General features: G+C 51.3%; 2 protein-coding genes across 3 annotated transcripts; both read left to right on the top strand.

The window, feature by feature from the left end:
- The first annotated feature begins 1698 nt into the window (after positions 1 to 1698).
- On the top strand, positions 1699 to 9986 carry KXD1 (KxDL motif containing 1). Its single transcript, XM_077859348.1, has 5 exons — positions 1699 to 1856; positions 5007 to 5128; positions 6550 to 6702; positions 8029 to 8075; positions 9003 to 9986. Exons 2-5 carry the CDS (start codon positions 5028 to 5030, stop codon positions 9230 to 9232), a joined length of 531 nt encoding a protein of 176 aa, XP_077715474.1. The 5' UTR covers positions 1699 to 1856; positions 5007 to 5027; the 3' UTR covers positions 9233 to 9986.
- A 982-nt stretch (positions 9987 to 10968) lies between these two features.
- Positions 10969 to 13875, top strand: UBA52 (ubiquitin A-52 residue ribosomal protein fusion product 1). Of its 2 annotated transcripts, none has more exons than XM_077859349.1 (5): positions 10969 to 11127; positions 12199 to 12312; positions 12578 to 12664; positions 13480 to 13582; positions 13676 to 13875. In XM_077859349.1, exons 2-5 carry the CDS (start codon positions 12210 to 12212, stop codon positions 13767 to 13769), a joined length of 387 nt encoding a protein of 128 aa, XP_077715475.1. In that variant the 5' UTR covers positions 10969 to 11127; positions 12199 to 12209; the 3' UTR covers positions 13770 to 13875. The 2 variants fall into 2 exon arrangements, with proteins under 2 accessions (XP_077715475.1, XP_077715476.1); XM_077859350.1 differs by having other exon boundaries at positions 10971 to 11127; positions 12202 to 12312.
- The last annotated feature ends 1068 nt before the right edge of the window (positions 13876 to 14943 follow it).

Here is a 14943-nt window from a genome sequence, read left to right as displayed (position 1 = left end):
TACTCAGAGAAAGATGGAGACATATTATTAAATTTAAAAAAATTATTTAAGGGAGGAGGGGGCAGTGAGAAAAAGGAGAGAGAATCTCAAGTAGCCTCCCCACTGAGAGAGGAGCCTGATCCCACAACCCTGACATCAGGACCAGAGCCAAAATAAAGAGTTGGATGCTTAACTGACTGAGCCACCCAAGTGCCCCCCCAAATGGAGACATATTGAAAGAACATAGAAGCTAACCTAAAGGGGCAGCAAAGTAACTAATTAATTGTAGGAGCTGCTGGCTGGCTCAGTCCTTAGAGCATGTGACTTTTGATCTCATCCTGGGTTCAAGTCCCACCTTGAGCATGGAGCCTACCTAAAATAAAAAAATAAAAAGAGGAAAATAAGAAATTATTGAAACCGACAAAATAAAATGCTTATGAGTTCATAGTGACATACTTGAATAAATGTATAACTAGAGGGATCCCTGGGTGGCGCAGAGGTTTGGCGCCTGCCTTTGGCCCAGGGCGCGATCCTGGAGACCCGGGATCGAATCCCACGTTGGGCTCCCGGTGCATGGAGCCTGCTTCTCCCTCTGCCTTTGTTTCTGGCTCTCTCTGTCTCTCAGTCTTTCATGAATAAATAAATAAATAAAATCTTTAAAAAAAAAATGTATAACTAGAAAAGAATGGACAGCTGTTGTTTATAATAGAATTCCAATTAATGATTAATTAATAAATAGAAAATCACCATAGTAATTGTTGCCAGCAAGAACCATGGATGGATGCTAAAACTAGTGGGTGAAAATGTATTAAAAAAAAGTTAGGGTGTTTGCATGGTCTCTTGAGGTATCTCATAAGATACTTATTGAAAGGGAGGAAAGGGTAACTTAACAGTTGAGAAACTGGCAGACATTGCTTTAAGCAAGTAACCAAAGTCAACATCACCAATAATGAGACACATCAATATCCTATGACTCCAGATATGATGTATTGAAAAAGACACAACATCATTTCTGTGGGATTCCTGCCCAAAGTGTTAGGGTTAGGGTTAGGGGTTAGGGTTAGGGTTAGGGGAAACATGAGGAAACATGGGACAAACCCATATTGATGAGTAGTCTACAAAACTAGCACTCTTCAAAAGTACTAAGGTCAGGGGATCCCTCGGTGGCTCAGCGGTTTGGCGCCTGCCTTCGGCCCAGGGCGTGATCCTGGAGTCCCAGGATCGAGTCCCTGCATGGGGCTCCTTGCATGGGGCTCCTTGCGTGGGGCCTGCCTTCTGCCTGTGTCTCTGCCTCTCTCTGTGTCTCTCATGAATAAATGAATAAAATCTCAAAAAAAAAAAAGTATTAAGGTCATAGAAGACTAGGAAAGACTGAGGAACTGCCACAGAGTGGAGATTTTGGAGACACGACTAAACGCAACATGAGATCTTGGATGGGATCCTGGACCAGAGAAAGGTCACCAAAAGCGGAGAAGGGATTTTTGAACTAGATGAATCTGATTCCCAACCTAGAAAGCAGGCTGCCTGGGTCTGGCTCAACCACAGGCCACTTGAGCACCGCGTGACCTTGAAGAAGTCCCTGCCACCGTCAGACCTCAGTCTTACCTTCTACTAAATAGGATGCCCGCCCCCTTCCGGGCATCTCGGGCGTTGGAAACTACGCAGGCGCGAGAGAGACTGCTTGATTGGCTATTCGTGGTGACGCACTTGCGAACAGTAGCAGCCCCTAAGCCCCACCCCTTCCTGCCGCGCCTCCTAGCACGCATATCGGCCCCAAGCACGTCGCCTACACGCCTGATCGCACGCATGGTGCGTGGTGACGTCGCGGCGGCGCGGGCGCCATCCCGGAAGCGCGAGCAAGGCCGCCAGATGTGCAGGTGCTGCTGTCACCGACGCCGGGGCCGAGTTCGGGGTGGGGCTGGGGACGCCGGGACCGCTGGGGAGCCGGGCCGGGTCGGGCGCGGCCCCCGGGCTGTCGCGGGGTGGGGCGCGCCGCTGGCCACATCTGGGCTCCCCTCCTGCGTACAGGCCTCAGTTTCCCCGTCCGCGCAATGTATGCGCCGGCGGCGCCACGGGCCGGTTCCGGATCCGGGGCGCGGGAGCTGGGGCTGCCTATGTTCAGGCTGTGCAGTGTTACCCGGAACCGGGCGTTGCCCTCTTTGGGCCTCAGTTTCCCCGCTTTGCAGGGGCGGGGCGTGAGGGGTTATGCGAGTCCCACCTCACTCGCGGGTTTTGCTAAGGTTGGGTCGCCAAGTTAAATTTTGTTAAATAAGCGGATGGAATTATGGCGCCTCCGCCTTGCCGTGTGACCTTGGGTAACTGAACCCACCCGTGTGAGCCTTAGTGCCCTTGGAGATGATAGTGTTTGCTTTATAGGGGAGATTGGGGATTAAATGAAGTGCTGTCCAAGTGTTTGTTCCTGTTCTTGGAAGTACCAGGGAGCCCCTAGCTAAAATGCTGGTTCCCCGGCCCCGCCCTAGGACTTCATACTCTGCTTGGAGAAGCAGCCCGCTCTGAGCCCAGCTCCTTATCACTATTAGTTTCAGTACCCACAGACAGCGCTGTAAGGTTCTGATTCTTTGTTACTCTCCTTTTCTGGATGAGAAAACTGATTCAGGGAGGTGAGGTGACTTTCCCAAGGTCACACAGCCTCCCTCTCTGCATGTTTTCCTCATAAATACATTTGGAGCAGGGATCAGAGCTCTTGCTGGGTAATTTCCACCCTGTATGTGGGCCAGACTAGCTGTTAGCGAAGTCTTCCTGAGAAAGGCAGCTGGATGGAGAGTGTGCCTTGAATCCCTCAGCCCCATCTGGGACCCAGAGACAGGAAAGAGCCCTACTTTGGAGCAGAACCATTTTCCACGGGTCCAAATCTTGCACCTGCCAAGCACTAGCTGTGGGGCTTCCTGCCACAGGGCTCTGCCCTTCGAGCCCAAGTGTCCTCTTTATATATGATCATACTTCTTTGGAAATGTGGATACTGTGGGTGGTAGTACTTGGCATGTAGTAGGAATTCAATAAACATAGTGATTATTGGGTGAGGGGAACTTCACCAGGTGTGGCAGTTTATTTCCAGAAGACAGTAGGGGCTGCAAATAACTCTTGGCCTCCTTGATGCTTGCAGGGAGAAAAGTATTAACATTTGTAAATGAGGCAATTTCACACGCACGCATGCACACACACACTTCTGGTTTGTTTGTTTTTTTCCTGGAAAAATTCAGAAGTGTGGCAGAAGTTAGTTGCTGTAAGAAGCAGCTGTCCTGGCATAGGTGAGCATTGAAGATCTGTTCAGAGTCACACTTTTGTGGATCCTGCAGACTGTGGGCTTTTGAGTTGTGACTTGGGTTTACTGGCTATGTGACAATGACCCAGTTCCTCAGTGTCTGAGTCTCAGTTTCTTGATATGTGATTAAGGATAACAGTTCTCAGTGTATGAAGCTTAGTGGTTTGATAGCATGCAGTAAGTGATCAATAAAGAGGAAGGTAGAGTTAAGTGGGCTCTGAAAGCCCTTCCTGGTCCTGTATGTGAATCTCAACAAATTGCAACTGGGCCTTTCTGTTGGCAGGTAAATATGTAGACCCCAGAGCCAAGCTATGTCAGGACTCCAGGTTTTGTTTTTTGTTTTTTTTTTTTAAGATTTTATTTATTTATTCATGAGAGACACAGAGAAAGAGAGAGGCAGAGACACAGGCAGAGGGAGAAGCCGGCGCCATGCAGGGAGCCTGATGTGGGACTGGATCCCAGGTCTCCAGGATCACACCCCAGGCTGAAGGTGGCGCTAAACCGCTGGGCCACTGGGGCTGCCCAGGACTCCAGGTTTTGCAGGACACTGCCACCTACCCTCAAGGGTGAATGCTGAACCTGTGGCCCCTCCTGCCCTGGCATGGTCCAGGAGGCCCCTACCCGCCATCATGCTCATCTGCCTAAACACAGAGCCATCTAGGTTGCTGGGGCCCACAGACTGAAATTCTTGGCTTTAATTGTTAATAAAAGTCTACCGTCGTCGGAGTGCCTGAATGGACTGAATCCATTAAGCTGCTGCCTTTGGCTCAGGTTATGATCTCCAGGTCCTGGGATTGCACCTCACATCAGCCACCCTGCTCAGTGGGGAATCTGCTCCTCCCTCTCCTGTCCCTCCCTCCTTCCCTCTGCTCATATGCCTTTTCTTCCTTTCTCTCAAATAAATAGATAAAATCTTTAAAAGCAAAACAAAAGTCTATTGTCCTAACTAGAGGTGAGTTTGAAAGCTGCTAAGCTAAGTTCTGGTGATCCTTGCTGTGAGCCAGGTTCTGGGCTGGGCTCTGGAAGAGAGACATACCTCTTGGAGCTGACAATGTTTTGGGAGCAAACTGGTGAAAAGGTCAACTGATGGGGCACCTAGGTGGCTCAGTTGGTTAAGGTTCTACTCTTGGTTTCAGTTCAGGTCATGATCTCAGGGTCATGGGGTTGTGGGATTCTCTCCCTCTCCCACTCCCCCTTCCTTCCTTTTGTGTGTGTACACATATGCTCTCCAAGATAAATACATCTTAAAAAAAAAAGGTCAATTGATAACATAGAGAATTTTAGGAAAAGATGAGCCAATGAAGCAATAAAGCGATGTGCTAAAAGTAACCAGAGTAGGGACTAGTTATCAAAGACCTCTTGGGAGAGAAGATACTGGAGGTGGTGATGATTCGAGGGGGCAATCATACTTGTAGGGACAGCAGGTGCAAAGCCCTATGGTGGGATGAGCAAAGCAAGGGGATGTGGGAAGAGACTGACAGATCTGTGCAGGTAGAAGTGGCCATGGCCTTGGGCCTATGGAGAGTTGGGGCCGCAGAGGTGGGTGGGTGATGGAATTCTGATGTACTTGGGTGCAATTTGCAGATATGTCCTCCCAACACCCCTGAATTCTTAGGATGACAAAGCTGTGGCTCAGGTGGTGTGACCAACTTATGGTCATGGGGCCCGGGGTTCTGAGACCCTCCTTCCATCCCACCTACCCCAGTGGCTGGTATAGACTGAAGACTCTTCCTGCTTGTTTCAGGCAGCGGAGGAGGAAGAAGAGATGGACCCCCCGGACTCGGCCTCGAGGGTCTTCTGCAGCCGCATCCTGAGCATGGTGAACACAGATGACGTCAATGCTATCATCCTGGCTCAGAAGAACATGTGAGTGGTGGCCAAGAGCTGTGGGCCCCGGGCGTGGGAAGGAATCCACTTGCTGGCCAGCATTCTTGCCCTGCCCACCCCTACCCTGGGCCCACACTGGTGATAAAATGAAGGAAATGAGCAAATTTGCCGGCTGGCTCCAAAGTAAATTCCTTCCTGGCCTGGAGGCGAGGCCTTGGCACAGGAAGCAGGGCTTTGGGATGGTTTTGCAGCTGCGGATGGCTTGGCAGGGGCCGCAGCAGCTCCTATCCCAAGACCTGGAGTGGGGAGTGGGGGATAGGAAGGAGCTGCAGGAGGGGATCTGAGGAAGCCAGTGAACTGATCTCCCATTAGGAACCTGGTCCCTCAGAGCCTAGGCTGTCTCTGCAGAGTACTCATGGTCTTTTGGAGGGGCCGTCAACACCCTTTGCCCTCCTTGGGGCTTGGCATGTGACCACCACAGCCTCACCCTAATTCCAGCCTGCTCTGTGGGGAAGAAAGGCTTACACAATCTTAGGGTGGAAACACAGACTCCTGTGGCTTTATTTTTGTGTATTTAAGACAAAGTCTCTTCCTTCCACTTATGACACAATACAGACCTGATACCCTTCCACTTCTCTCATCCTGTGACAAGAGTGCTGGGTTTGTCTGGGTCAGATTTAGGCCTGGCCTGATGAACTCCCACAGTCAGGGAAGACAAAACCAGACACAGACCTTCCTGGCCCCATGGTATCAGGGCTGGGCCAGAGGAATAACTTGGGTCTAGGAAGTCCAAGGAGTCAGAGTCTGCTTGAGAGGGAGGAAAGGCTATGTGAGAAGTATGTACTGGGTAGGATTTTAGGGGTTTTTGTTTGTTTGTTTTTATCTGTTTGTTTGTTTTTTAAAGATTTTATTTATTTATTCATGAGAGACACAGAGAGAGAGAGAGAGGCAGAGACACAGGCAGAGGGAGAAGCAGGCTCCATGCAGGGAGCCTGATGTGGGACGCGACCCCAGGACTCCAGGATCATGCCCTGGGCTGAAGGTAGGCACTAAACCACTGAGCCACCCAGGGATCCCCCTTAGTTTTTGTTTTTTAAAGATTTTATTTATTTATTTGAGAGAGTGCACACAAGAGAGCACAAGTGGTGGAGAGGGAGAAGTAGGTTGCTCATCAAGCAGGGAGCCTGATGTGGGGCTCGATCCTAGGACCCAGGGATCGTGACTTGAGCCAAAGGCAGCCGCTTAACCAACTGAGCCACCTAGGTGCCTTTTGGGTAGGGTTTTGAAGGTTGAACAGGAGTTTGCTAGATGGCTCAAACAGCAGGTAGAGTTTTGTAGGGCAAGGGAATAATACATGTAAAGATCATGAAGCAGGAAAGGGCTTAGCATGATTAGTTTGTGGGGCATGGCAAGTTTGTAGAGCATTGTGTGTAGGGCTGGTGCTTTCTCACTGCTGCCAGGCTGGACCGCTTTGAGAAGACCAACGAGATGCTGCTGAATTTCAACAACCTGTCAAGTGCCCGCCTGCAGCAAATGAGCGAGCGCTTCCTGCACCACACAAGGACCCTGGTGGAGATGAAGCGAGACCTGGACAGCATCTTCCGCAGGATCAGGTGGGTCCTCAGCCCCTCCAGCTTCTGGCTCCCCCTCTGAACCTCAAGTTCCTCCCCTGTTCAATGAAGACCATCCACTCCCTATAACAGAGCAATGAAGGAGATTTAGCTCCTTTGCTTTATGAGGCTTTAGCGCTCACTTAGAATCTGAGAAGTTCTGAACTTTGGGATAAAAAATCTTGAAGTTTCTGAATTTAAGTTTCATTTATCTTTTGCCTAATGCAAAAGGCAGGCAAGTGCAGCCAGGGGAAGGCAAGCCTCTGGTCCCTCCAGCCCCCAATTCAGGTCTTCTCTCAAGAGGTGTAAGAAATTGCCAGTTTTTTGTGGGTCCCTTCTGAGCTGTTTTCTGTGACGAAACACAAAATGCTCGAGGCAGCACTCAAGAGCCTGCATCAGTGCCACTGTTAATGACTGTGGCCACATGCCTGGGCCTGGAGTGAGCCAGAGCTGCACCCACAGTTCCCCTACTGATGGAGTCACTTCCTCGGCCCTGGGGGCAGCCACACCCACTGGCAGAGCAGAAATCATGCGATGGGCCAATTAAATTTAGAAAAGCACATATTTTCTGGGGCGTCTCATTGGGCTGGTTGCCCAGGCGTGGTGTTGGGGGTGAGCTGGAACCCCAAGTATTGGCACCCTTTGTGCATATCTGTATCGCCCGGGAAGAAGAAAGTTATTTCTGCCCAGTTGCCCTGTGGGTAGGGACCCAGCAATGGTAGTACTTCTGGTGGGGACTGGTTGGCCACGGTCAAGGATGAGACTCCACCCCAAAGATCCCTTTATCATTCTTTTTAAACATGACTTTATTACTTTGCGGGGAGAAAAGGACAAACAGCTGGTTAGAAATGAAGCAGGCATTTCTCTGTGAACAACATTTTAATATGTGCAAGGTACGTGGTGTCTGGAATGGATAATCACTCCTAACACAGACACTCTCATCCCAGTGATGGGGGACCAACTGGAACAAGTCACTCAGAGGAGTGACTGCTGAGGATGGAGTGAGGAAGCCTCCTGGAAGGTTATCTGGACAGAGGAGGGCAGACATAAGAAGGGCATGGCAGGTAGAGGGCCCAGCTAGGCCCAGCATCAAGGACACTCAGAAGCTCTGTGACAGCTGGGTGGCTGCCATCTGCCCAGGGGTGAAAGGTCTGCAGGGCTGAGCACATGGGCCTCTCTCCAGCCCAGGAACAGTGACAAGCGGTACCGGGGGAGGGGGGTTCCCATCCCTCAACCACCTGGAGCTGGCAGTTAGGGTTCCTGGTGTACACCAGGCCCAGCCTGTCTGCTTGGCAGGTTCAGCCCTGTATGCCTTCCCTTCCCCTGCAGGACGCTGAAAGGGAAGCTGGCCAGGCAGCACCCGGAGGCCTTCAGCCGTAAGTGTCATCCAGGGCTCTTGTGCCCCACGCCTGGCCTCTGTACTCGCAGATGCCAGTGCCCTCACCCCAGGGCTGGCTTCTGGAAGGTCACCTCAGGGGCTGACGCTGAGTCCAGGCCCTAATGGGCAGTAGATCCAGAGAGACCTGGAGCACGGGGCAGGGGTGGGGGTGCTTTTCTGGTCTTGGCCACCTGTAGAGCAGATGCTGGGACCAGGATCCCTTTCCTGGGGGGAGGTTACACAGGGGAATATGGATAAGAACGATGACAGTCCTTGCCCAAGTGGATTAACATAGCCCTATGAGGCAGGCTTTTACCTGTAACCACCCATGAAGTGGGCTGAGACTATCCCATTTCATACAGAGGGAAAGTAGCCCAAAAGATCAGTGACTTCTCAGAGGCAGTGCAGCATCCCCCCATGCTGAGCCTCATTCTGCGCCCTCTGCCAAATGGGCCGACATTTCCCCACCCCAAGGCTGTTAACAACCAAGGGCAATTCTGTCCGGGCACCTGGCTGGCTCAGTCAGTAGAGCATGCGACTTGATCTTGGGGTTGTGAATTCGAGTGCCACATTGAGTGTAGAGCTTCCTTTTTTTTTTTTTTTTAAAAAAAAAAAAAAAAGGCAGTTCTATTATCAGGCCTGGTTTATAGAGCAGAATGCTGAGGCAGCCTGGTCCTGGTAACACAGTCAAGAAGGCAGAGCCAGGCTCAGGCCAAAGGCCCATGTTGACTTGACCCCAGAGAAGCCAGGTCCTGGCCGCACCTTGAAGGAAAACCTCTCACCTGCCAGGGCCTCAGTTTCCTCCTCTGTAAAATGGGCCACATTATGCCCCTTTGGGTGGCAGGGGAGCTGTCAGGGGTCATAGGCCCAGTAAATCCCTCATTACAGTGCCCACCATAGTGACTAAGCCAACTCCATCCTCCAGATATCCCAGAGGCATCCCTCCTGGAGGACGAGGATGAAGACCTCATCCCGCCCAGCACCACAACCACCATTGCCACCTCGGAACAGAGCACGGGTTCATGTGACACCAGTCCTGACACCGTCTCACCCTCCCTCAGCCCTGGCTTCGAGGACCTCTCCCATGTCCGCTCCAGCTCCCCTGCCATCAATGGCCGCAGCCAGACAGACGATGAGGAGACACCGGGCGAGTAATACTACTCCCTGGCATCCCAAGGGGTCTCAGGGCAGTGGCAGCACTCCCTCGGTGTCTGAGGTGGCAGCAGGTAACCCTGCCTGGAGATCAGCAGCTTTGCCACCCTGTTCTGTCACCTGGAGCTCCCCAGGGGACAAGGCTCCCTCCCAAGGGTGTGGAATTCGTAGGGGTCTGTCATTCCCACTTCTTCCTCATTGAGAACATCTGTCTTCTGCAGACCCTTCTGCCAAGCCAGGGGATGATCAGCTTGGCTGGAGTTGTTGGGCTGGGCATAAGGGAGCTTCTCCAGAGCCAGGCTTGAAGTTTGCTCTAACCAACATTTAAAGGCTCCCAGAGACCAGAGCCAGATAGCTCCTGCCCCAGTGCCTTGGTCGACACCTCCTCAAAGTGGACCAGCACTGTCTTGTCTGAGTTCACCCCAGCCCATCCCTGCACCTACTAATTCTGGTCTCCTTCTCCCTTCTTCCAACAAAAGTATTGAATACTGTCTCCAATCGGTATCTCAAGGAGGTTTCTGAGACAGTTGTAGAAGGCTCAAGATGAAGGCTGGCCATTCAGCTATAAGCCTGATAAGGCCTGTGTTTCTCTGACCAGAGGTGGAACCCCGAGGGCCCAGCAGGCCTTTCCCAGGGCCTCCATGGAGCAAGCTGAGCCACCTTGGAAAACAGAGTTAAACGGAATATTTTTGTACCCGATGTTTACAGATGCTGTTGGGAAGTTATCAATAAAAAGACTCTGTTATTAAAAAGGGAAGGGTGTACTTAGCAGTGGCTTCCTTCCATCCTTGGGCCCAGGCGGCCATAAGGGGGACAAGTAAGTGCAGGATGTGAGACAGGAGGGGTATGAACGGCCACGTACCATTGAGCTAGAAACAGATGTGGCTACTGTTGGGAGTCTCCAGTAGCAACCATAATAACCCAACTTCCTATCACCACCTATGTATGTACTCACACATGTTGTTCCCACTGCTCACAAGTGTTCCCTTAGCTCTTTGAAAAACTCCTCCTCCAGATTTGTCTCAGGATGGACTCCTTAGGGACCCAGGCTGAGTCCCATTCCCCAGTAGACACTGTGTAGAGTTCCCTCATCTTTTAAGCACTTAGAAATTTAATTGTTATTAAAGGCATCTTCCTAGATCCAAGAGTGTGTGCTTTTGCCCATCAATAGGGGGCGCTGGTAAGCGTTCAAGGAAATAAAGAGCTACGCTGTCAAATCTATAGGTAACTCGACTCAGTCCTAACAAAAGTCCTCCATGGCCCCAAACAGACCCTGGGTCGCACCCCATTTTCTTGAGTGAATGCACCAGCCCCACCTGCCCTCACTGCTCTTAGTGCCACCTTGAAATTCATCCTCTCCCGGCGGCCAGAAACTTTTCAGATAACTGACTCCTAGTGTTAGGTGGCTCCCAAGTGTCTCACACGTCCCACCCTTGCGCCTCCTCCTACCTTCTGTGTCCTGACCCCTGAGCCCTGGACCCTCTGATCCTTTACTTAATTCCTTGGTTTTAGCACAAATAGTCTCCTCTACTGTAGTCAGGAAGCATCCCCCAAGAGGCCGCTGTGTGCCATCAGTTTTTGGCAACCCACAAACATAGGGTGGAAATACCCAGAAAGATGTAGCCGCCCCCTCACGTGACTTGGAAGACGGGTCCTACACCCGGAAGCGGGATGGCGACACTTGCCCACAGGCGCCGCGGCTTCGTTCGCCAGCACCCAATATGGCGGCAGGGCGGGGCCGGGGTGGGCGCGGCGCGGATTGTGACGCAAGCGCGCAGCGTGCTGAGTGCGCAGGCGCTCTCAGCGGCAAATCGGCGGTTTCCGGTTCCGCCGCCCTTTTTCTCTTCAACGAGGTGGGCGAGCGGTTTGGTGGCGGCGGCCTTGCGAGTTCGCTCCAGGTCTGGATAGGGCGGGAGGCTGTGGGGGGTCGCGGGCGTCGAAATAGTGGAGGGGTCGGCCTGGAACCCGTCCGCGCGGGCGAGGTTCCGCAGGGCGGCCGGGTCAGCTGAGTTGGGCGCGTGAGGCCGTGGTTCTCAGCCTGGACTGAATCCCGGTATGCGAACGAGCCTTTGAGAGACGGGGCCTGTGTGCTCTGCTAGCCCAAGCTACCCCACGAGGCTTTGAGGGCGTGGATGGTCTTCTTGGGCAAACTCCTTAATGGAGGAGGGATATGAAGCCTATAGTTTTTTTTTCCGGGCCATGTAGTGCGTCAGTTCTCTTAGAATTATTAAGTTCTCTTTCTCCTACCACAAGGTTATTTTCTACCTGATATGTTTTAATACGTCTATAAGGAGAGGGTGGTAGTGTTCACCTTATACTTTTTTTTTTTTTTTTGGACGATGAAATTATGTGTAAACAAGTGCCAGGCACGTGGTTGGCAGATACCGTTTAATGGTTGGGGCAAAGGCAGGAAGCGTGGTTTGGCGAGTTTGGGTATAAATTGGGAGAGAAGCCAGGGTGTTGGGTGTCTGAGCTTGGAGTTGGAGAGAACTGCAAGGGAGGAAAGTGTGTTGGAGGAGTGGCTACTGAAATGGGATTTCCACTCAGGTAGCAGGAAGGGCTGCTTGTGGAGCAAATGTGGCTTACAGAAGGAGAGGGAGGCTGGGATCTCCAGACCACACTTGAAAATTTTGTCTGGCAAGATAGTGCACCAGCCATGTACTTTTCATTCCATCATCAAAATTGACAGTCTCATTTGCTGGATCCAAGGAGCATAACCACAGTCCTTTTTCCCATGAAACACTCTTTGCCGTAATGGTCCAGGGGTAAGATAAAGGAAGCATGATCTTGTTTATAAGACAGGTTTGGGCTGCAGGCTTAGAGAGGTGGAAGGAGACGGGCACTGGGGTGCGCCTGTAATTGTGGTTGATGCTGGCACAGGGCTGGCAGGGTCAAGGCTTGCCAGCCCCTGAGCTCAAACTGCTTGCACCTGCATTTCTCACACCTCCATTCTACTTCCTACCTTCCAGCAGACGCAGAGATGCAGATCTTTGTGAAGACCCTGACGGGCAAAACTATCACCCTTGAGGTCGAGCCCAGTGACACCATTGAAAATGTCAAAGCCAAAATCCAAGACAAGGAGGGTGAGTTAGGCTGAGTCCAGAGGCTCTGTCCTCTCCAGCTCAGAGGAGCCACTGTCATGTGCAGGATGGGTACTGAACTTGTATAGACCTCAGCCTTGGCAAGTACTTCCCCTGTGTGATCTCCGGAACAAGGGAGCTTGTTCTCTTTATCTTAGCTCCCCTTTTGACAGATTGGAGGTAATGCTAGAGCACCCCTGCGGGGAGAGGGGAAGCTGCCAGTAATATACTCACCAGAGCCTCCATAACAGAGCTTTCTTCTTCCCAGGCATCCCGCCTGACCAGCAGCGTCTGATTTTTGCGGGCAAACAGCTAGAAGATGGCCGAACTCTGTCAGACTACAATATCCAGAAAGGTACTGGGGGTAGGGTGGTTGGACAAGACCCCATGAGTCCTAGGACCAAGGATGAAGTTTTGATGGCCTCGCTGCAAATGAGGGGTGGGGTGGGCTGTCTTAAGGTGAGGGTCAGATGGGGCCAATGAATTTTGCTTGTGTAAAGTTTTTGTTGGGGGGAAACATCCTATGGTCTCTAGGTTTCCAAGTGGCAGTGGTTTCTCATCTCTTGTTGACCTTTTTTTGTTGTTCAAAAGTGTGATAAAACAGGACATCTGGCTGGCTCAGGTTTTTTTTTTTTTTTTTTTATGCATGAGAGACAGAGGCAGAGACACAGGCAGAGGGAGAAGCAGGCTCCATGCAGGGAACCTGATGTGGAACTCGATCCCGGGTCTCCAGGATCATGCCCTGGGCTAAAGGCGGCGCTAAACTGCTGCACCACTGGGGCTGCCCTCAAATCTTTTTTAAAGAAGATTTTATTGTTAGCAATAATCACATGCTCTACTGACTAAGCCAGTCAGACACTCCTTGATGTCACTTTTTGCAGCAACTAAATTTATTTTGCTCAGCAAAGTAATAGATCAACTTTGCATACCTTAGAAATTGCCTTGTCAGGAAACCCCTGTGCACACTATGTTTGGCATATATTAGCTTCAGACTTCCCAAGGGCTAGTAGGAAGTGAGATGGAGGTTCTGTGATGTGGTCTGGGCTGTTGTGTCCATCTTTGTGTAGAATACCCCATCACGTTTGAGAAGCTCTGGTCTGGAGAATCCTGCTCTGAGCCTGAGGCGCTGGGGCCAGGTTCAGTCACTGTCTCTCTTTGACCCTCCTATAGAGTCCACCTTGCACTTGGTGCTTCGCCTGCGAGGTGGCATCATTGAGCCTTCACTCCGCCAGCTGGCCCAGAAATACAACTGCGACAAGATGATCTGCCGCAAGTGTGTACTCTCAGATAGGGGTGGGTGGCTGGCCCTGGTGGGAGGGCTTGGGGTTGGGGTTTGCCCTCACCTGTCTCTCTCGTCTTTGTGAAGGTGTTATGCTCGCCTGCACCCCCGTGCTGTCAACTGCCGCAAGAAGAAGTGCGGCCACACCAACAACCTGCGCCCCAAAAAGAAGGTCAAATAAGGCCCCTCCACCAGCTCTTCCTTTGCCCGCAGGGCGGCCTCCTGCCCGAGCCTCAATAGGTCCTGGGGCCTCAATAAAGTTTCCCTTTCATTGACTGGAGCAGTAACTGGTGTCTGTGTGGCTGGTCTGTCCAACGAGGAGCTGGTTGCATTGTGGGTGTCTCCCTTGGGAACTCCCTGTTACTTGATTTTGTATAGCCCTCAAGAGTCCTGTGTCCTTTGGGCTCTGGTTGTCTCATCTATAAAGTGCTATGGTCCCAGCCCTCTGCCACATATCCATCTATAAATGGGAATAAAGAACCCCCAGCCCAGGCTCCTATGACTGCAGATCAGACATGTCACTGGCTGGGCCCTCCATGACTTTCATTCCTATGCCATGGAGGACTGGGTGGGCAGGCAAACATTCCAGCTGGGGTAAAACCTCTGTTCTTGGCTGACCAGGAAGATCTCCTGGGCCCCACCCAAGACCTAGGACATGAGCCTTGGAGGGGTGGACCTTTTGTGTTCATAAAACTAGAGCTGATGCACCTGACAGTTGTGAGCTTTGTCACGCCCTGGGCTTTTATTTGTCTCAAGGTGATTTGGACTTGGTGTCATGATAACCCAGGCCTGGACAACAATACTGTAGTACCATTGAGACTTGGAGTGCCTGCTAAAGGCTGGTCTCAGTTTTTCCACGAGTCGTCTCCCTGTCGACAGTTCCATGTTCCATGGGGTATAGACCACCAACATCTTTCTGGTCTTTTCCCACATTTATTCCTGGAGAAAAGCTTCTCAAAGCTCAAACTACCTAATCTATCCCCAGCAGAAAGCCTGAGGCCTGCTTTGCACTTAAAATGACCCCGTTGGCCTTGTCCCTACCCTAGATTCTCAGCCTTTACACAGGTCCTTTTCAGGTCATTTCTGAGGAGAGCACACAGTACCTGCCATATTTGTTAAATAGTCCGTTGGATTCCTGCCTTTTGGGCTCTCCAGTATTGGAACCTCTGTTCAAATCCTGTCATAGCTATTACCTTAGATGACAAAATTACCTCTCAGGTTTTCTTTTTTATATTTTTAAAAAGGCTATTTATTCATGAGAGGCAAAGACATAAGCGGAGGGAAAAGCAGGTTCCCCATGGGGAACCCAATGTAGGACTCCTAGGACCCAGGGATCACGACCTGGGCCAAAGGCA

Source organism: Canis aureus, chromosome 19 (assembly GCF_053574225.1).
Source record: "Canis aureus isolate CA01 chromosome 19, VMU_Caureus_v.1.0, whole genome shotgun sequence".
In the NCBI taxonomy this organism is placed as follows: Eukaryota; Metazoa; Chordata; class Mammalia; order Carnivora; family Canidae; genus Canis; species Canis aureus.
This window is presented reverse-complemented; position numbering and strand designations above follow the sequence as displayed.